At 41.9% G+C, this 17,599-nt stretch overlaps 1 protein-coding gene across 3 annotated transcripts in view; it reads left to right on the forward strand.

The window, feature by feature from the left end:
• The window catches only part of ORC2 (origin recognition complex subunit 2), a 20,275-nt gene continuing 2,676 nt past the window's right edge, over positions 1-17,599 (forward strand). Inside the window, exons 1-17 of one of the 3 annotated variants that reach the window (XM_080599677.1) lie at positions 1-400; positions 923-1,017; positions 1,287-1,427; positions 1,714-1,800; positions 2,285-2,374; positions 3,136-3,167; positions 4,437-4,494; positions 5,378-5,559; positions 6,166-6,264; positions 7,933-8,042; positions 10,117-10,249; positions 10,671-10,767; positions 12,457-12,603; positions 13,266-13,437; positions 13,742-13,803; positions 14,579-14,697; positions 15,338-16,462. In XM_080599677.1, the coding sequence (XP_080455803.1) occupies positions 942-1,017; positions 1,287-1,427; positions 1,714-1,800; positions 2,285-2,374; positions 3,136-3,167; positions 4,437-4,494; positions 5,378-5,559; positions 6,166-6,264; positions 7,933-8,042; positions 10,117-10,249; positions 10,671-10,767; positions 12,457-12,603; positions 13,266-13,437; positions 13,742-13,803; positions 14,579-14,697; positions 15,338-15,424 (1,692 nt within the window). In that variant the 5' untranslated portion in view covers positions 1-400; positions 923-941 and the 3' untranslated portion in view covers positions 15,425-16,462. Of the gene's footprint in view, positions 401-922; positions 1,018-1,286; positions 1,428-1,713; positions 1,801-2,284; positions 2,375-3,135; positions 3,168-4,436; positions 4,495-5,377; positions 5,560-6,165; positions 6,265-7,932; positions 8,043-10,116; positions 10,250-10,670; positions 10,768-12,456; positions 12,604-13,265; positions 13,438-13,741; positions 13,804-14,578; positions 14,698-15,337; positions 16,463-17,599 lie in introns of those variants that run through there. The other 2 variants (XM_080599676.1, XM_080599678.1) reach the window with 2 other exon arrangements.

Raw genomic sequence — 17,599 nt, forward strand, 5'->3', positions numbered from 1 at the left:
AAGTTCCGCCCGCTCCCCTCTCCCGCCGGTGGCAGGCGGGCCTGGGGAGAAGAGGGGCGCGGGTTGGCAGAGACGTACGTCAGTCAGCACCGCGCTGCGGCCCTCAGCGGTGGGGCGGCCCTCAGGGAGGGCGGCGGGTTCGGGCCCGCGCGGTGCGTAAGCGCGCTTCCGCCTCCCCTCAGCCGCCTCAGGGGCAGTGGGCAGCCCGCGGGTAGCCGCCAGGGCCGCGGGGGGTAGGGGCCCGGCCCTCGTGGGGGCGGCTGTGAGGCCCGGGTGGCCGCGGCTGGGGGTGCCCGCGGGGCGCCCGCCATGAGCCAGGCGGAGCGCAAGGGCGGTGCCGCCCTGCAAGTCAAGTTCGTGCCCGACGAGGCGGTCCTGAGGCACATCGCCGACGACGCAGGTACGGGGGGGGGGGAACCGAAAAGTCTGGGGCGGCTGCTGGCAGCCCAGGGACCGCCACCGCCTCCGCTTTCTCCTCCCTCTGCCTCTTCCGCCGTTTGTGCCTGCCCCGGCACGTGGAGGGGGCGGGTGCTGTTAGCTGCGACTGGAGGGGAGCACTGGTGCCTCCATAGAGACGTGGGTGTAACGGCCTGCGAGAGCGGCGCGCATCGCCTGGCTCGCTTCCCGCCCCGCCGAGCTTCAGCAGGCCCCGAGAACCACCTCAGAACGGGGCGTGAGGCGGCCGCCACGGGGAGTTGTGGCTGCAGTTCTGACCGCTTGTAAAGGCTGGAGTCTTAGTCTGCAAAATGCTCAAAACTTGCTTGCACAAGGCGCAGAGCACTCTGAGCCAATGTTGCCGTTGCTCGTGTTTCGAGCAAGGAGGTCAGATAGACAGTGTCCAGAGGTGTCTCAGCCTAAATTCCTCTGTGAGCATACTGGCAGTCTGCAGGCTCGGTCTTTTAGACTTGCTCCGTTTTCCTAGGGAAGAGAGGGGATGCTAAATGTCACCTTCTTCACGTGGCGATTGGAACTACTTCTGTGTGTGTCCCTGCCATTTCTCCCAATCTGTGGAAGCAGGTGTGTGTCGAAATGGGGATCACGTCCTCACAATTGACTTCAATGTCTAGCCACAGAAGGTAAAGCCTTTACCACAAAAGGTAAAGGTGCCCCTAATTGCTTTATGGTCAGCTGACCTCCATGGCACAGACCATCTCTTCTTTTACCAGGAAATCTTTTCTTTGTATTTATATGTGCTTTGCACAACGGTGTCTTGGTCTGTTAAAGGGGTGGCTGCATGCTACTGCAATCGAAATCATAGAAAGTAAAAGCTTTTATAACAATTGTAGGTATTAAAGTACGAAAAGACAAAACTCCACTGACAGTCAATGTGAAGAGATTTGTGAAGAAGCTCGATAATCTCTCAGATGATGAAGCTCAAGAGTTCCTGGAAGAGGACTATGTTGCTGCTCTAGGCATATGTGCTCAAGGTATTGGCTGGGAAAACCTAACACAGCTGTTACTTCAGGAGATTCTTTTAGTGTTAAAAACCTGTACAATGCTTATGAAATTGTTCTTGAAGGCTCTTAGTTCTAGATATGCTGGTGGTAACAAGTAGAGGAGAAGATAATGATTTCTAGGATTCTTTTTAATGGTGCTTATAACACCTGCAGTGTAAAGAGGTCTTTGAACTCCATAGTATTGTATTCCATCTTTCTTGGGTTGGAAATGTACCAGTGCTTTTAAAGTGGTTTCAGGTAATATTTCTGTTTCTAGATTCAATGGAAAATGGCTCAAGCGTAGGTGGTGGTGAAGTTTACTCATTCCAAACTCCCAAATGCTCCAACAAAATGGCAGAGCTGGGTACGTTTTCCTCTTTCCTTGTTGTTCTGGCTGGTGGTCTTTTTGAGTACCCCTGTGAACATGATCTGACTCTTCTGTTCACTCAAAAGATATGTTTGCACTATTACTGTGGCATTTATCTGACTCTGAATCAGTCTTCCTCAGAAACAAAAGCTTAGCACTAGGGCAAAGCAAAGGCATGGTGGGGATAAGAGGTACATATAATGAATAAATACATAAGAGAAAGTAGAAGTTTCTTAATGCTGGGAGAAGTATTTGTATGTATGTGCCAAAGGATGGCAGGCATTTTGTGTGTGTATCTTAGAAGGATGTATAAGAGTAACTCGATGCATAGCAAAGAGTTTTAAAAAAAAAAAAAAGGTAGTATTAGCTTTGTGTGGAAGGGGATTTCTCTTACATAAACTGTGTTTGCTAGGCTAACTGTTGGCTAAGAAGAAGTTCTGTACCTGACATGTGAAACTTCTTTCCCCTCCATACCCTACAGCCTCTGAATTAGCACAGACACCAGGACAGAGTGTTGCATCTGATCACTCTGAGTGCCCTGAGAAGACAACCAAAACCCCTCAAAGCAGCAGTAAGTTCTGTGATGCTTTGGGAAACTGAAGCTGAGTGAATAGGTGTTATGTTCATCTTTGTGTGGTAAAGCAGATGCTTGAGCCTCAGATTCTGTCATGCCTGAGAATTCTGGGCAGTTCAAATTTGTAGGCTGAATTTGCATGGCATCTTGTTCACCTGGCTGTTGCAGCTTATGTTCTGTCCTGCTGGTATAGATAAAACAGTAATTTCTCTCTCATCTGTTGCTGTCACACTTAACCATTTCCTCCGTGTTCAACACAGATGCTTGCTTGCACTTGAGTTTTGAGCTAAGCTGGTGTGTTGAGTGCCAAATGGGTTGTGGGTGGGATTGCATGTGTGTTCACATGTAACTTTGCAATTTATGATTTAGTTTTCAAGCACCTAATGCTGTAGGGAGAAATAAAGGTGCAAGGAGTCAGTGTGATCAAGATTGGCAAGAGCACGTTACTTTGTACTCAGAAATGGAGTCTGATGTGCTTGGGTGGGAACATTTAGCTCCTTTTTATCAACCTGTTCTGCTGAGGGCCTCCCAGAGCTGTGACCAGAATTAAAAGCTGCCTTCTGTGAAAATAATATTGACTAACTTTGATATCTCATTATTTACCTGTGGGGAACTAAGAGCTTCCCCCATACCACTCACGGAGCTGATACTCTGGTGCAGCGTACCTTTGAATAGTGGATGCCTATTTTTCTAATGGAGCATCCTGTGCTGCTGTTGAAAATACGCAGTATTCTGTTATGCTGTTTCTTGTCTTGCAGAACATTCAAGTTCAAACAAAGTTCAGCAGAAGGTGAGTGATGACTTTTTTTTTTTTTAATTCACTTTAGTGCTTGAACTAGCCAGTTACTACAGTTCTGGAAATTATGGATCTTGAAAAACCTCACCCACATTATTATAGGTGTGTCTCTGTCTCTGCTAATGCAAGTGGGCAGGGGTAGCTCAAGTGAGAACCAGAACTACCATTAATCAAGTCTATAGGATTTAGAGTCAGTGTGCAGATCACTGGGTTTAACAACTTAATTAGTATGGATGGAGATTATTTCTGTGCATTACACAAATGAGGATGTTAAACAATCTCTTAATATGCAGTTAAACTCATAGCTTTCCATTTCTCATTAAAGGATGGAACAACCCTAATCATAAGGATAGCAGTGCTGTTAGAACAAGAATTCAAGAACTGTGATGCTGTTCAGTTTCTTCAGTTATCATTGGTTTATTTTAAAAAGAAACGAACACACAAATTGTGATATTGGGGGAGATATCTTGACAGTTGATGTCTCCTTTTGTGATGCTACAGACACATACAGTCTACACCTGTCAGCTGTGGTTATAGAGAGAGTGCTGTGAAACAGCTGGCTTTCTAAAACATCATAGCATCGTTTTAGAAATGTGTGCAGAGCTTTTCCTTTGTAAGGTTCCCAGATGGGAGATGCCCATAAGAGTTGTTGGTTTGGGATGCCATATTCACTCCTTGATGATACCACATCACTTTGGATTGTTGCAAACTTGATCTGGTGTCTGTCAGGCGTGTGCTTTGTACATGTTTAAGGAAGACATGCCACCGCAACTTGGTGACCTTGGGCAGCTCAGATTCCATTTTCTGTACTCCTTTTGGGTTTAATATTCTGAGTGGGAGTTTTTATGGTGGGCTTCAAAATGACCCTGTGTAGACATTGTGATGCGGAAGATGACTGCTCAGGGGAGCAGAAGCATTTCCAATTCCTCCTTTCTTCAGTCTGACTCTTCTGAAGGGGCCAAAGTTAGCATCTTGGTTGGAGATTTCAGTTTTCTACACTCCACCTCAGGACGTTAATTGAAAGAATTAAGCCCTTTTTGCATCCTGATCCTACCTCTCTCTAATTGTGAATGGCAAGATAAGAACTCTACAGACTTATTGCCTCTGCTCTCCCAGTTTCTTGTGGGCTGTAATAGCTTGGAAATTAAGCCTGATTCTATGCTTTGCTTAGCAAAGGGCTCTTTTGGGAAGGTATATGTGACTTCTTCTAATGCCATTTTTGTTGTTAATTAATAATGTTAATTAATAATGTTGTTGTTACAGAGTAAAAAGAATGATTTTGTGTCTACCACACCTTACAGACTACGCAAAAGGCTAGCAGGTAAAGATAAACCTCTGTAGTCAGCTCCTATAGTCAGCGAAGCACTGTGTTCAGAGGACAGTGCTTCACCTGCATATGATCTTCTGCCTGTAGCAGTGGACTGACTGAAACAGCCTGATTCATCCTGTATAGTGTATAGAAACGTCCCCAGGGAAGCCTGTGCCGACCTTTTCCATACAGAAGTTTGCTACGTAGGAATGGGGTGGAGGATTTAGAAGCACCTAGTTGCTGAGCTTCAGAGACATGATCAGAAGAGGAAAAATTTTGAGTAATCTTAACCTGTGCTGACACGTCAGTTTGGTACAATTGCTTGAACTAAATCATAAAACTTTCTGTTGATGGCTGGGACATTTGTGGCAAATTATTTTTAATAACTGGCTGGCTATATGTGCTCAGAATGAGTGCAGAGGAGAGCTCAGTGTGTGACAATTCACATTCATTTTCTTCCTGTGTTGAAAGACCATGACTGAGACAGATTCTGTCTGTGTTCTTCAATCAACATCGTTGAGAGAGGTGTTTTACAAAACCTTTCTTACAGGGTGTGAACCAGAAGATACCCAGCTTGCATGATTGGCATTTGGGAAAACTGATATAGAGGTGCTAAGAAAAATAGGGAAATACATTATCTACTTTTAGTCAGTTTTTAGGGTAGAATTATATTTCTTAACAGAGCTTTACTAAACAATTTCTGCATTGAAAACGGAACGAAATGGCTGTGTGTGTTTGTAGTCCCTGTAAGCATTGATGTTACTTTTCTATGAAATACATTTAGGAATCATATGCTTGAAAAACACCTAGAGAATGTATGTGAGAGATAGATGGTGCAAAACGTGTTCTGTGTAAGAATTCACTGGTAGCTTTTAACCTTAAATTTATCCTTCAGCTCCAGATGCTTACTTAGAAAGTGAAAGTGAATATTCTGCTTCCTGCTCAGAGGAGGAGGACGATGAAGAAACCCAGAAAGAAGTCAGCACTGTTTTATCAAGTCAAAAGACACCAGCAAAAGCTAAGGTTGCATCTACACCTCCTTCCAGAAAAAAAGTAACCAAAAAAAAGGACAAGATGGTGAGTGTGCAGAAAATGTACTCCTGAGCCAGCAAGAGTGAAAGGATGTTTATTAACAATAAGCTGTCAGTGACCGCACCTAGGGAAGAACTGCTAGATTCATTTCAAATTAAACCAGCTGGGTTGGCTTTTGCTGTATTTCTGAGCAATCCCTGTTAGGGATCATGTGAGCCTATGGGCTAATCCAGTCTGTATTCTCAGCAGCTACAGAATGAGATGTTCTAAGATGTCTGTGAAACAGGAGACCTAAGAAATGATGAAGAAATTGACTCCTGTAGCACCAAAAGAATCACACTTTACTTTCTGGCTTGGTGTTCAGCTTTGTCATCTTATTTCCCTCCAGCACCAGGGATCCCCCCCTGTATTATTGCTGTGTTCTGCTCCCTCTGAATATCTTCTCTCTTTTTATCTCTGGTAAAGAACCATCTGAATGTTTAGCTTTGGCAGAATGCTGCCGTAGAAACCATGTTTACAAATGTCTTCTGGATTTCTGTTCATTCTTGCTCTGTGTCTCATACTGACTGTCTTCAGACATGTTTGTGGGTACAAAGGAAGAGGGGTAACTTGTTAGCAGAGGTGTGGCTGATTCTTGCTGTCCATTTTTAGAGCAACCTGGTGGTGGAATACTTTGAAGCTCACAGTAGTTCCAAAGTGCTCACTTCGGATCGAACACTGCAGAAGTTACGGAAGAGAAGATTGAATCAGGTACGCTTCAGAGTGAATCGCACAACTCACAGAGCTTTTGATTTATTTGGTAAAGATCTCTCCCATCAAAATTGCCTGACGTTGCTATTTTCACTTTCTATCTCTGCTGATGATGTTCTTGGTGGTAATACTGATTTATGCAGGGGTTAGGTAGCGTTTCAAGCATTGTGTCTCCCTTATGCCTTCCTGCTCTAAGCAGGGACAGTGGCAGTGGGCTATTGCCCAGTTGTTGGGACCTGAGACAGTAGGGAAAATGCAGGGAGAAAGTTGAAAGCTGCAGTTATGAGAACAGGTTAAAACTTGATTTCTGGGGAGGAGAAGAGGGAAAAGCAGAGTTGTAGGGACCTACACTAAAAACTATCATCAAACCAATGTTTTGTCAACGAAATGCTATGGGGAATTATAAGTGGTCTTGATTATGTGTAGAAGAGATGGAGAGAACCCTTTTCATCTGTGCATTACTGGGTTGATCCCTGTACAGGATTGGGGCAGCTTTAAATGTTGTCACCTAGTTTGTGAAGTGCACTTTGTTCCCTTCCAGTTCCTAGAAGACAGAATCTGTCTAATTGTGGTGACTGAATTACTACATTTTTTTCCATATGCCACTTCTACAGCCAGTTTGAAGTAAGCAGTTGTATCTTAGAGAGACAGGTATGCACAGACAGGAACCAGGGAAGCATGTAAAACATGCGAATTGCTCTCGTGTCTGTGCACCCATATGGGTTTTTAAAAGATGGCATATATGCAAATTGCCTGATGCCTAGTATTGTCTAGAATTGCTAACCAGAGAAACATCTGGATTTTTAACAAGTTCTTTCATAACAGCTCCAGACCAAAATCAAGGCTTTCAGTATTAAATCTACTGCTGGCGCCAAAGAAAGTGAAGGTTTAGCAGTTCTGTCTCTCAGTGCTTTATGTTTGGTATACTGCGGCTGCCTTTTGTGCTCTTTCCAGAGTAAGCTGTCTTCTACTGCAGGGGAGTGGAAAGCAAAGCTGTTAAAATTGAATAGAAAGGGAAGCCAATGTAGATCTGATGTCACTTGTCATGCTACTGTGCTGTTTAAACACCAACATCCCAGCACATCTTTAAAGCTGAATTAATCCTTTGATTCTTGATATTTTGAAATAACACTTTCTCTACAGTTGTGATTTTCTTCCTCTGCTGTATTTGTTTTGTATTTTGCTTTTCTATGATTATGTTTATGAGCATTCTGTTACAAACACAAACATGAACCATTGCTAACATGTTGATTGAGGTCCTTGTTCCTGTGAACTTAGTTATGGTGTTGGTATCTCCCTAGTACTGTGCTTGATGCTGTTTTAAGTTCTAAGCATGTCCATTATTTCCATAGTGGTGTTCCCATACTCAGCAGGAGGAGATAAACATGGTGCAGTAGTGGCACAGACATGATTTCCAGTCCTTGTCTGGCTGCCATTTCCCATACAAAGGTCATTTACTCTCTGCTTTGTTTCTTCAGTAGCAAAACTGTTTTTAGAGTCCTCAAAGGGGGTGTACATGGAGAAACATAAGTTGAGTGCACCGTTGGTGAAAACCATTCTAACCTCTAGCCAGAAAACATACTAGAGGGGCATTTGTAAAGACTCCAAGCATATGTTCTATTTTTCTCAGCTTTGAATTACTGTTATGTTACATCTTTCTCAACACAGCAAACACTGCATGACCTTCTGGAAAAGTCTCCCCTTGCCTATGCTGCTGAAATTGAAGAGCTAAACCAGCAATATGAGTCCCTGTTTTCCAAGTGGATGTTGCAATTACAGTAAGTATACAGTGAGAGCCACTGAAGAGACCTAGCAAACAGGCATTGCCATAAACTTACCCTCATATCAACAACATCCCGGGGATGAGATAAGGAATTTTTTTTTTATTTTGATTGCTCTAATTTAAAATTAAGTGACATTATTTTGCATAAAATTTTCTGTAGACCAAATCATATCTGACTAACTTCTTGAACTGAAGTGAATCACTGAATGATTTGAGTTGGAAGGGACCTTAAAGATCATCTGGTTCTAACCCCCCTGCCATGAGCAGGGATACCTCCTGCTAGACCCGCTTGCTCAAAGCCCCATCCAACCTGGCCTTGCACACTTTCAGGGATGGGACATCCACAGCTTCTCTGTTTCAGTGCCTCCCTACCCTCATAATAAAGTATTTCTTCCTAATGTCTAATTTAAATGTACCCTCTTTTAGTTTAAAACCATTACCACTTGTACTATTGCTGTACTCCCTGATGAAGAGTCTCTTCTCCATCTTTCTTGTAGGTCCCCTCTGAGTACTGGAAGGCCACTATAAGGTGTCCCCAGTGCCGCCTTTTCTCTATGCTCTCTCTGTCTTCATAGATAGGAGAGGTGCTCCAGCTCTTTGATCATCTTCATGGCCCTCCTCTGGACTCACTGCAACAGGTCCATGTCTTTCTTTTCTGGAGGCCCCAGAGCTGAACACAGCACTTCAGGTTCAGTCTCATGAGAGCAGAGTAGAGGAGGAGAATCACCTCCCTCAACCTGCTGGCCATGCTTATTCTGATGCAGATTTCATTATTTTGATGAAATGAGGTTACATTCTGCCTCACTAGTTTGTTCCTCTGTAAACCAAGATAGAGGGCATTTACAAATAGGGAACATGAATGATGAGAAATGTGGCATTTCTGAACAGCTGGTTATGCTTTCAACAGTATAGTTGGTAGTGAGTAGCCCGCTGTCAGTTTCTTCAGCATGTGGCTATCCTCAGTGGTGTAGCAGTAAACTCTGAGTTTCTATAGTACCTAATGGTCTAGGTAAGAAGAAACCTTAATGCTGTTGAAAATGTTAGCATTAATTTTATGTGGGTTTGCATGTATCTTGGAGGAAGGGAGAAAAGAGTAAGCAAGAAATTAAACGGGGAAGTACAGAGAACTGTGAGACTCTAAAGTGTCTTAGAGAAGACAAGCCACGAACTCTGAAATTAAGTACTGAGGCAGGAGCAGATGCTCATGAGGAGAAAGCCCTTTGCAAGGGAGTGGATTGTAAGAGAATTTGTGTTCCATGGGGAGTGACAGAGCATATGAAAAGCCTTGAAAGTTGGAGACTTGCTGGAGGAGGAGTTCTCTGTGACTCAGTGACCTGGAAAAATGCTTAGAGTTGTATGTGGCAGGGTAAAAGGAACAAATCCATACACAATATTGAAGTCAGTGACAGTTGTTCAACACCTTACCTTTGTCCAGTGCTGTTTGAGCAACCTGACTCTTATTTCTGGTGAATATGATGTTTTTCCTGCTCCTCCAAACAAAGTAAAGATTTGTGAATTCCTACCATGTTCTTTTTATGCTTTTTCTATGTAATAATCAGGATAAGGAAGGGATATGAGAATAAATAGATTTTGCGGTAAAATTGTGCCGGTGGATAATAGTAGAAAATCACCTTGCAGGCTTTTTTTTTTTTTTTTAACTTGTAGTGACTGTGACCCCTAGTAAACATTTAATATAATCACATGGTGAGGGAGTAAATGTGAATGTTTGTTAGTCTTTGTTAGTTTGAAGATGCAGTTCTAGTCTCATACTCTTGGACAGTACCATTTTCTTCCATAGATGTTTTGCTAAATTTGTGGTCCTCTAGTCTGCTAAAACACTCCTTTAACTAGGATGCACGTGCCGCATTTTGGATATCTTGCAGATAACCTTATGTGTCAGCTGTGAGCTGAAGGTAAGCCTGGAGTTGACAAATTCCTTAAAAATGTGACAATTTTAGAGGCAAGATTGCAATCAATCATTTTGCTTAATGAAAATGTGAATGTATAAACCTAAAAATGGACTTTTACTTTTTTTTTTTGATTCAGTGTATTTGCTCACTTCCCTGCAGCTTGGGTTTCAACATCGTGCTTTACGGACTGGGCTCAAAGCATGATTTGTTAGAGAAGTTTCGCATCTCTATGCTCCAGGATTCCGTTCACCTTGTAGTTAATGGATACTTCCCTAGCATCACTGTGAGATCTGTAAGTGTAAGAAAAAGCTCATATGTTTACCTAATCATCCTGCGTTACAGATACCTCTAAAATCTTTCAATGTAAAACATTAAGGAGAGCTGCTTGCATTTTATAGCAGTAGACTCTTAAATGAAGAGCAGTTCCTTTTTTTTTTTTTAAGATTTTAAAGAAATGAGCCCATGCGTTTTTGAAGGAATTGCTATGATTCTCATCAGTAATATATTCATCTGTCTGAAATGTTATTTTATGTCACTGTTTTGAAAAAGAGTAGCAATTTTTGGCTTACATTGACTGGGGAATTTTATGGTAAAAATCAGAGTATCTCTATCATGACAGTAAAGGGCTAACTTTCAGATATTCTGCACTAGGTTCTTCAGTGCCAGAGCCCTTCAGAAGGGGCAGTGGGTGACTCTGCTATTTTATGTTTCAGATTCTCAACTCCATCACAGAAGAGGTACTGGACCATATAGGGACCTTTCGCAGCCCCCTTGACCAACTTGAATTCATCATTAAAAGGTTTAAAGAAGGTAAAATGACTGATTTTTGTACATAAAAACAGCAGAGTTTGCTTACTGGTAGGAGGGCCTGGACATTTTCTCTGCTCACAGTTTTCATATATGCTATTACAGTTTTAGTCTACTGTAGCTAGTGTTTTCTAGTCTTGAAGTTTATGCTACTTCTGAAAATGTGCACCAGGATCATGTGCACATGATCCCAATCTGTTATCTTTGTCAGTGTTTAACACACTAAGTTCTGTGGAAAGAGGAGGAGGAGGATGTGAGCATTCTGGCAAGTCAGAGGCTACTCAGCCCTTTAGCAAGCTGAAATGCTCATGTTTCTTGCATTTAGCATGATGCCTTTGTGCTTTACTCATATGGTGTCTCTGTAGCCATGTGTTCCCTGGTGGAAGACAGGATAGGTAAATTCCAGTTATATGAGGGAACATGGTTCTGAGTGGCTGCTTGAGGACCTAATACAAACCTTGCTGAGATGAACAGAACAAAGAGTTGGAATGACAGCTGCTGATGGATACCAAGTCCCTTGAGCCCCTTGGGAAAATCATCCCCTGGGGCGGGTGTCTTTCCATAAATTTCATTATAGGCAGGATTAATGCTTAAATGTACATGATTTAGTGCATTTGTCATGTAAACTTAATATATGCATGTATGGATGTTAAGATGAAATAAAGGACAGCAACGTCAAACAAGCAGGTTAAAAATGGTTTCAAAATGCCAAGTTAAATGGGCACTGCCACACTGAGTGCTTGATGAATTCTCTTTGTTTGTAGGTTGTATTGCTTATTTCTATATGGAAAATTGCCATGTAATCTTAATTGTACAGGGCTTTGGTGGTGTTTAAATGTTTTCTCCATCCCTATCTTAGTGGTTTTGGTGGGACTGAGCGAAAAAGACTGATTAATGGCAGTACCCTTTTGAAGCTACATAAATCGGTTTCATGTACTACACTATAGCTGATCTGACAGGGAGTCTGAGGAACTTCTGGTTTCCAGTGATAGCCAAGTATGTATTAATTTGCACAAAAACTAGCTACTCTTCCTTAATTATTTCTGGACTCAGGAAACAGTTGTTCCCTAGGGATGACTACAGCAGCAACAAGCTAAGTTGGGAATCTTAATGTCTACTGTTTGTATTATCCAAGCTCAGTCTTTGTAACTTTCTTTGAGGGTTCAGTGGGAAAGAATTCTAATGAATTCAGTAGGCTTTGGATCCAGTCTTGAATAGAATAGATGTGTTTTCATTGTTTGAGGAAGGGCTTAAGGATCCTAGTCATGCAACTTAAAAGCAGCTGAACAAACTGTGCTTAGACTTCCCTCCTAACGTATGTTTGAATGACCCTGAATCACAGGAATCACTGAAAACTGAAAAAAAATGAATCACTGAAAACCATAGGTGACTCCTGGAAGGGCACTGGGCAAGTAGAAAGTTTTTTAAGATTAAAAACTTTAGATGCAGAAAGAATAGTAGCTGTGATGAGAACTGCAATACAGTGAATTGAGAGAGAGCCGCTCAGCTGCTCAGAAACACCAAGTATGGGACAGGGATCAATGTAAGCTGTACAAGGGAAGTTATTTGATAATGGAGTGGTGAATGTGAAGCGTGGTGGAACATATTTGTCCTAGGCTGCACTGGGAAGGGGAAACCACTTTGTGTGCAGTTTCTTTGATTGGTTCTCTGCTGTTTTTCGTGACCTTACAGATTCATCTTTGGAGCTCTATGTCCTTATTCATAACCTGGACAGCCAGATGTTGAGAGGAGAAAGAAGTCAACAGATCCTTGCACAGTTGTCCTCTCTGCCTAGCGTTTACCTCATCGCCTCTATTGATCACATCAATGCTCCCCTCAGTGAGTCCCCTTGGGCCTGATGTAGCAAAAATAGAAGAATCTGCATTCTACTTCGGGGCTGCTGAATGTGTTTCATAAGCTCATGTATTACTCTTGATGTGCAAAATAGACCTGGTGATGTATGTATGGTTGTAGCAGCTAGAAGCCCTGATTGGGACTGTGGCCTTGTTGAAGCAAAACTGTATAAAGATACTGAAAACTACCAGTCTTTCTGATTGCTATATATATATAATATATATTATTATTATATATATATATATATATATATATATATATATATATGAAAAAAAAGAAAAAAGACTCCAGGCTTCTGTCACCCTTTGACTTAGGGACTTACTGAAATGGAGATTGAATGTTATGGTTGTCACTGCATCTAAACAATTTTATCGGCCAGAAATTCTTTGCACACTGCTGATTCTGGAATGATTTGAAGCATATCCATGAAGCTGGTATGAAAAGGGAATGTATACAAATGTTCTGTTGCAGAGAATTGTCTTGCCTGAACTGTGACTATCTGGGTGCATGTACTGCAAATTTCATAAGCATGCATTGTTTTCTCAAATATTGTAGTAGATCTTAGTACATTTTAATATTGCTTATTTAATGCCTGAGAAAAGCTAAACCTACTAATTCTGTCTGCTTTTTCTTTCCTCTCTGTCTAGTGTGGGATCAAGCAAAGCAAAGCCTCTACAATTGGCTTTGGTATGAGACAACCACCTTTAGTCCTTATGTGGAAGAAACGTCTTATGAAAATTCACTGTTAGTACAGCAATCTGGATCTTTGGCTTTGAGTTCCCTAACGCATGTCCTGTGCAGTCTCACAATGAATGCCAGGTAAGGCACTGTTACACTTCACAACAGCACCTACTGAGGATCCAGTCCATAGTAGGTTACTCTGGTCTTTACGTATGGTCTGTTACGTATACACCTAGCAGGAGGCAATCCCTGTTTTCTGACAATGTTTTTCAAGATTAAAAGGATGGGACCTGGTTTCCATGTGATCGTTTACTTTAAATGAACAGTTTGGATAGCAAGCTTTACCCAATGACTAGATGCATGCACCAAATCCTGGTCATGAGGGAAATATAATATTTGCCTTTCTTTTTTCCTGTTGTCCTCCCCATCTCCTTTCACTTAGGGGGATATTCAGACTGCTTGCCCAGTACCAGCTGGAGAACAAGGACAACCCATCTTACCCAGGTACATACAGACCATTTCTCATCTGTTTGGATTGGAGTGGTGGTGTTGCAAGCTCGGTCACAGTGGCACTGGCTTTGGATATGCAGGTTACATCATCAGCAACAGAAGAGCTGTAACTGTTGGTTCAGTGAATCTTAGCGGTATAGACTATCTTTCTAGTGGTGCTGAATCTCACCCTAAGAAGAAATCAAGAGTAGCTGGATCCTAAGGATCTCCTCTTACTGTTGTCTACTTTCAAGTTTAGGCATTATTGAGACCATTCAGGGCAGACTGGAGTTAAAAAATAAAATAAAATCAGGGAAGAACATGAATTTGCACAATACTAGCACCTAATAAACTAGGGGAAAAGAGGATATTCAGTTCCTATGCTGCTCCTAGATGACCTCTGTGTACCTGCTTTCTAGGATATATGTGGAATACGCTGTCATTGTCTCTAACAGATGCTGCAGAGGATATGAGCAGTATGTTAATTGTTCAGAAAGACAGAAGTAAGATAGAGTTGGAAACTGAAAGGTGCACTATGCTGAGAAGTGCATTTAAGGTCCTATTAAAATTCTGTTAGGCAGACAGGGTGACTGGAATGTTAAATCTTATTTTTTTGTTGATTACTGAAATATTAGCTTTGTTGTGTACTTAAAGTGAGGATGGTGCTGTAGCCATTGTGGTGTAAGCCAAAGCAATATTTGTAGGTGGAGATAACATGTATTGTTAGACCTGGAAACATGGGACAAACTTACCACTTCAGTTTCTCATTCTTGCCCTTTTCTGTCTCCAGGCCTCTCTTTCCAAGACTTCTACCAGCAGTGTCGGGAGGCTTTCCTTGTAAACAGTGACCTGACACTCAGGGCACAGTTGACAGAATTCAGGGACCACAAGCTCATCCGGACCAAACGGGTGAGTCAGGGGAAGAAGATAATTATGGGAATTCAGCTATCTTAAACAAAACACTGCTTGCTTCCTTGGAAGTATTCCTAAGACACAAGTCTGCAGCTCACAGTGAGGCTGTATTGTTCGAAGCACCTGGGGACTAGCAAAGGCTGAAATTGTGTAATTGCAGCTCTTTCCATGACTCCAATCTGTGAACACCCTTCACGTGGATAGGGGGCTGTAAAAATGTGTTGTGGTTTGGTTACTCTGCAACCTACAGGCCTTTGTGGAACTCAACTTCCTGAAGACCTTGAGAAGTAATGGATTCTGGAGGCTGCCAATCTGCTTCACATAGCTACCTATATTTGCATGTTAGAAGAGTACAGGCTAGCCCTAGCACTGCTATACTGCCTCATTATTAGATGTGGGAGCAAAGGTTGAGGAGCTATGTAGTGACAGAATAGCACAGCCCACCAGAAGCTTTGAGTTTTCTCAGTGTTTGTACATTTCCAATGTTGCTCTAGGGAAGTATTCCTGGTTTTAGAAATGTTGTTGTGAATGCTGGCCAGCTCTCACCCCAGCTGCAAGTACATGTCAGCATAGCAGTGCTATCTAGTGGCTTGCATTGCACTGGTGTTAACAGAATGTGTTGCATGTCTGTTCTCAGGGAGCTGATGGTGTGGAGTACTTATTAATTCCTGTAGATGACAGTGCCTTGACCGACTTCTTAGAGAAAGAGGATGAAGATGTATAACGTCTGTCTGTTCCCAAAACATCTACGGCAATTGCTCTCAAGGGCTGCTGGAGAGGGGCATATACTCAGATCTCTCTTTCCAGCCCCAAAACTGCTGGACTACTTACCGAAATGTAATAATTGTAATGAACAGTGCTTCTTGTTCAGCTATTTCAGGTAGTTTGGAATGATGACTTCTGTAAGCAAGGTATTTCTTGCTCTGAAGTTAGATTTGTCTGCTTTGTCTCTTAACTCAGATGATACCTTTGTATCTATGTAGGCAACCATACAGTCAGGAAAACTAACTCTGTGCCTTCTGCTCATTACCTCACTAGACATGAGGGTTTGGCTGGAGCAGTTCACATGGGAAGTGCAAACCACCAGATGGTCAGAGCTTTAGTTTGTATTCGTGATGCAATTTTTCTCAACTGAGTGCTTTCTGGTACTCCTTTACCAATTAGACAAGACTGCTTCCAGTGTGTAAAGAAGTAAAGATTTATAATGCTAAGAGACCTGCCTTGACTGCACAAGGAAGAGAATATGAGTGGGACAGGGATACTGTGGGTAACTTATTAAATTCTGGCGATAGAACTGAAGGACTTTCCCAAGCTAGAATTCTTTTATAAGCAGATTTAGGTGATCAAAATTGCCATGGACTCAAGTCGTTGCCTCTTGGTGAGGTTGAGAAAATCCAGCCTCTTTCATCTGCTTTCCAATTTGCAATCCAGGAATGTGAAGAGGCTGTGAAGCTTGTTTATTTTTAAAAAGCTTGATTGTATATATGTATTTTTTACATCAGGAGTGTCCATTGAGGAGGCCTTAAATGCCACTTAAAAGCTCTCCCTTTTTGTAGCCCTTAGAGGTTGGGAGACTGCTGAAGTTTTGCAGCTTTTCTTCATTGTATTTCTCAGGTATGTGGGAGTAAAGTCCTATAGTTCCATCAACTGTAGTCTGCCAGCCAGACTTCAGGGACTCATTATGTCTAATACTTGGTAGCTGTGTTACAGCTCAATGTTGTAATAGTACATATCAACCAAATAAAGTACTTTATTAATTTTCATTAGATTGTCTCGTCTTCCACGAATGTTTTTATGTTATAGGAAGATAGAGATCTTTCTGGCAGTTATGCGAAAGCCTTGTTTTCATTATCATGTCAAATATCTGTGCAGAGCCTCATGCAGCATGCAGAAGACCTCAAACTAATTAGCAAAAGTATTTTATGGTCTTTTAAGATATCAAAATTACAAACAGTTTGCCTGCTTTTTAATGCCGGTATATAGCGTTAGAAAAGAACCAAAGCATCACATGGAATAATACTGTTACCTGTGTTCCAGGTGTTACCTGGTATATCCCTCACTGACAGAAGCCACAGGACAGAGGTTTACATCCTGACTTTGTTTTGTGTTGGAAAACACAGGATATCTACTTATCCTACTGTCAACTAGGTTCTTCAGTGTAAGAACTATTTAACTTTGCTGGAGAGTCTGATGGGGGGAAAACTGGTACATGCTAGCAGTACTCTCCACCTTCCCTCTACAGAACATTTTCCAACTAACATCCTCTTTTGGTATTATGTGCATCTGTGTTTTACAGGCTGCCATTCCAAACTTAGCAAAACACATCAGATCCTGCCTGCTGCTACTTAGGCTACCATCAGAACCACTAAAACTGTGATCAAGGCATTGTGTCTTACCCAAGCTCTGTAAGTTAGGTTTAGAGTTCATGAACAAGTGCTCTGATTTATTAGTTAACGGTTTTGGTAGAGTATCATGCAAGTGATGCCCGTAGAAGTCAAAAACAAGTGCAGGAAATACCACCACTTATCTTATAAAAGGTTACCTTTGAATCAATTCTTGGCTGATACTGTGATGCAAGCATGAAAGCTAAAGAAAATAACTGTGAATTAATTCCTGTGGTTTTCTTGTTAAAGTATTTCAGCTTGATTTCAGATTGTCTGGATGACTATTCCACCTATGCATTGATTTTCTCCCTCTTGCATTCAGTGCATATACTAAGGATACTGGCTCTTTGGTATAGATCTGGTGGCATTTTTATCTTCTGTAGCAATTCTGGACTATTGTATTTGGAGGGATCAGTTGTACAGTTCCCTCCTTTATTTGGGGAAGAAGGAATTTCTTCCTGCTTCAATTCTCAGCTTAGTCAAAGGTCTTCATGGTATTGATAAGAATGATTGTT

The sequence above is a fragment of the Anser brachyrhynchus genome (genome assembly GCF_964034855.1).
Source record: "Anser brachyrhynchus genome assembly, chromosome: 7".
Taxonomy (NCBI): domain Eukaryota; kingdom Metazoa; phylum Chordata; class Aves; order Anseriformes; family Anatidae; genus Anser; species Anser brachyrhynchus.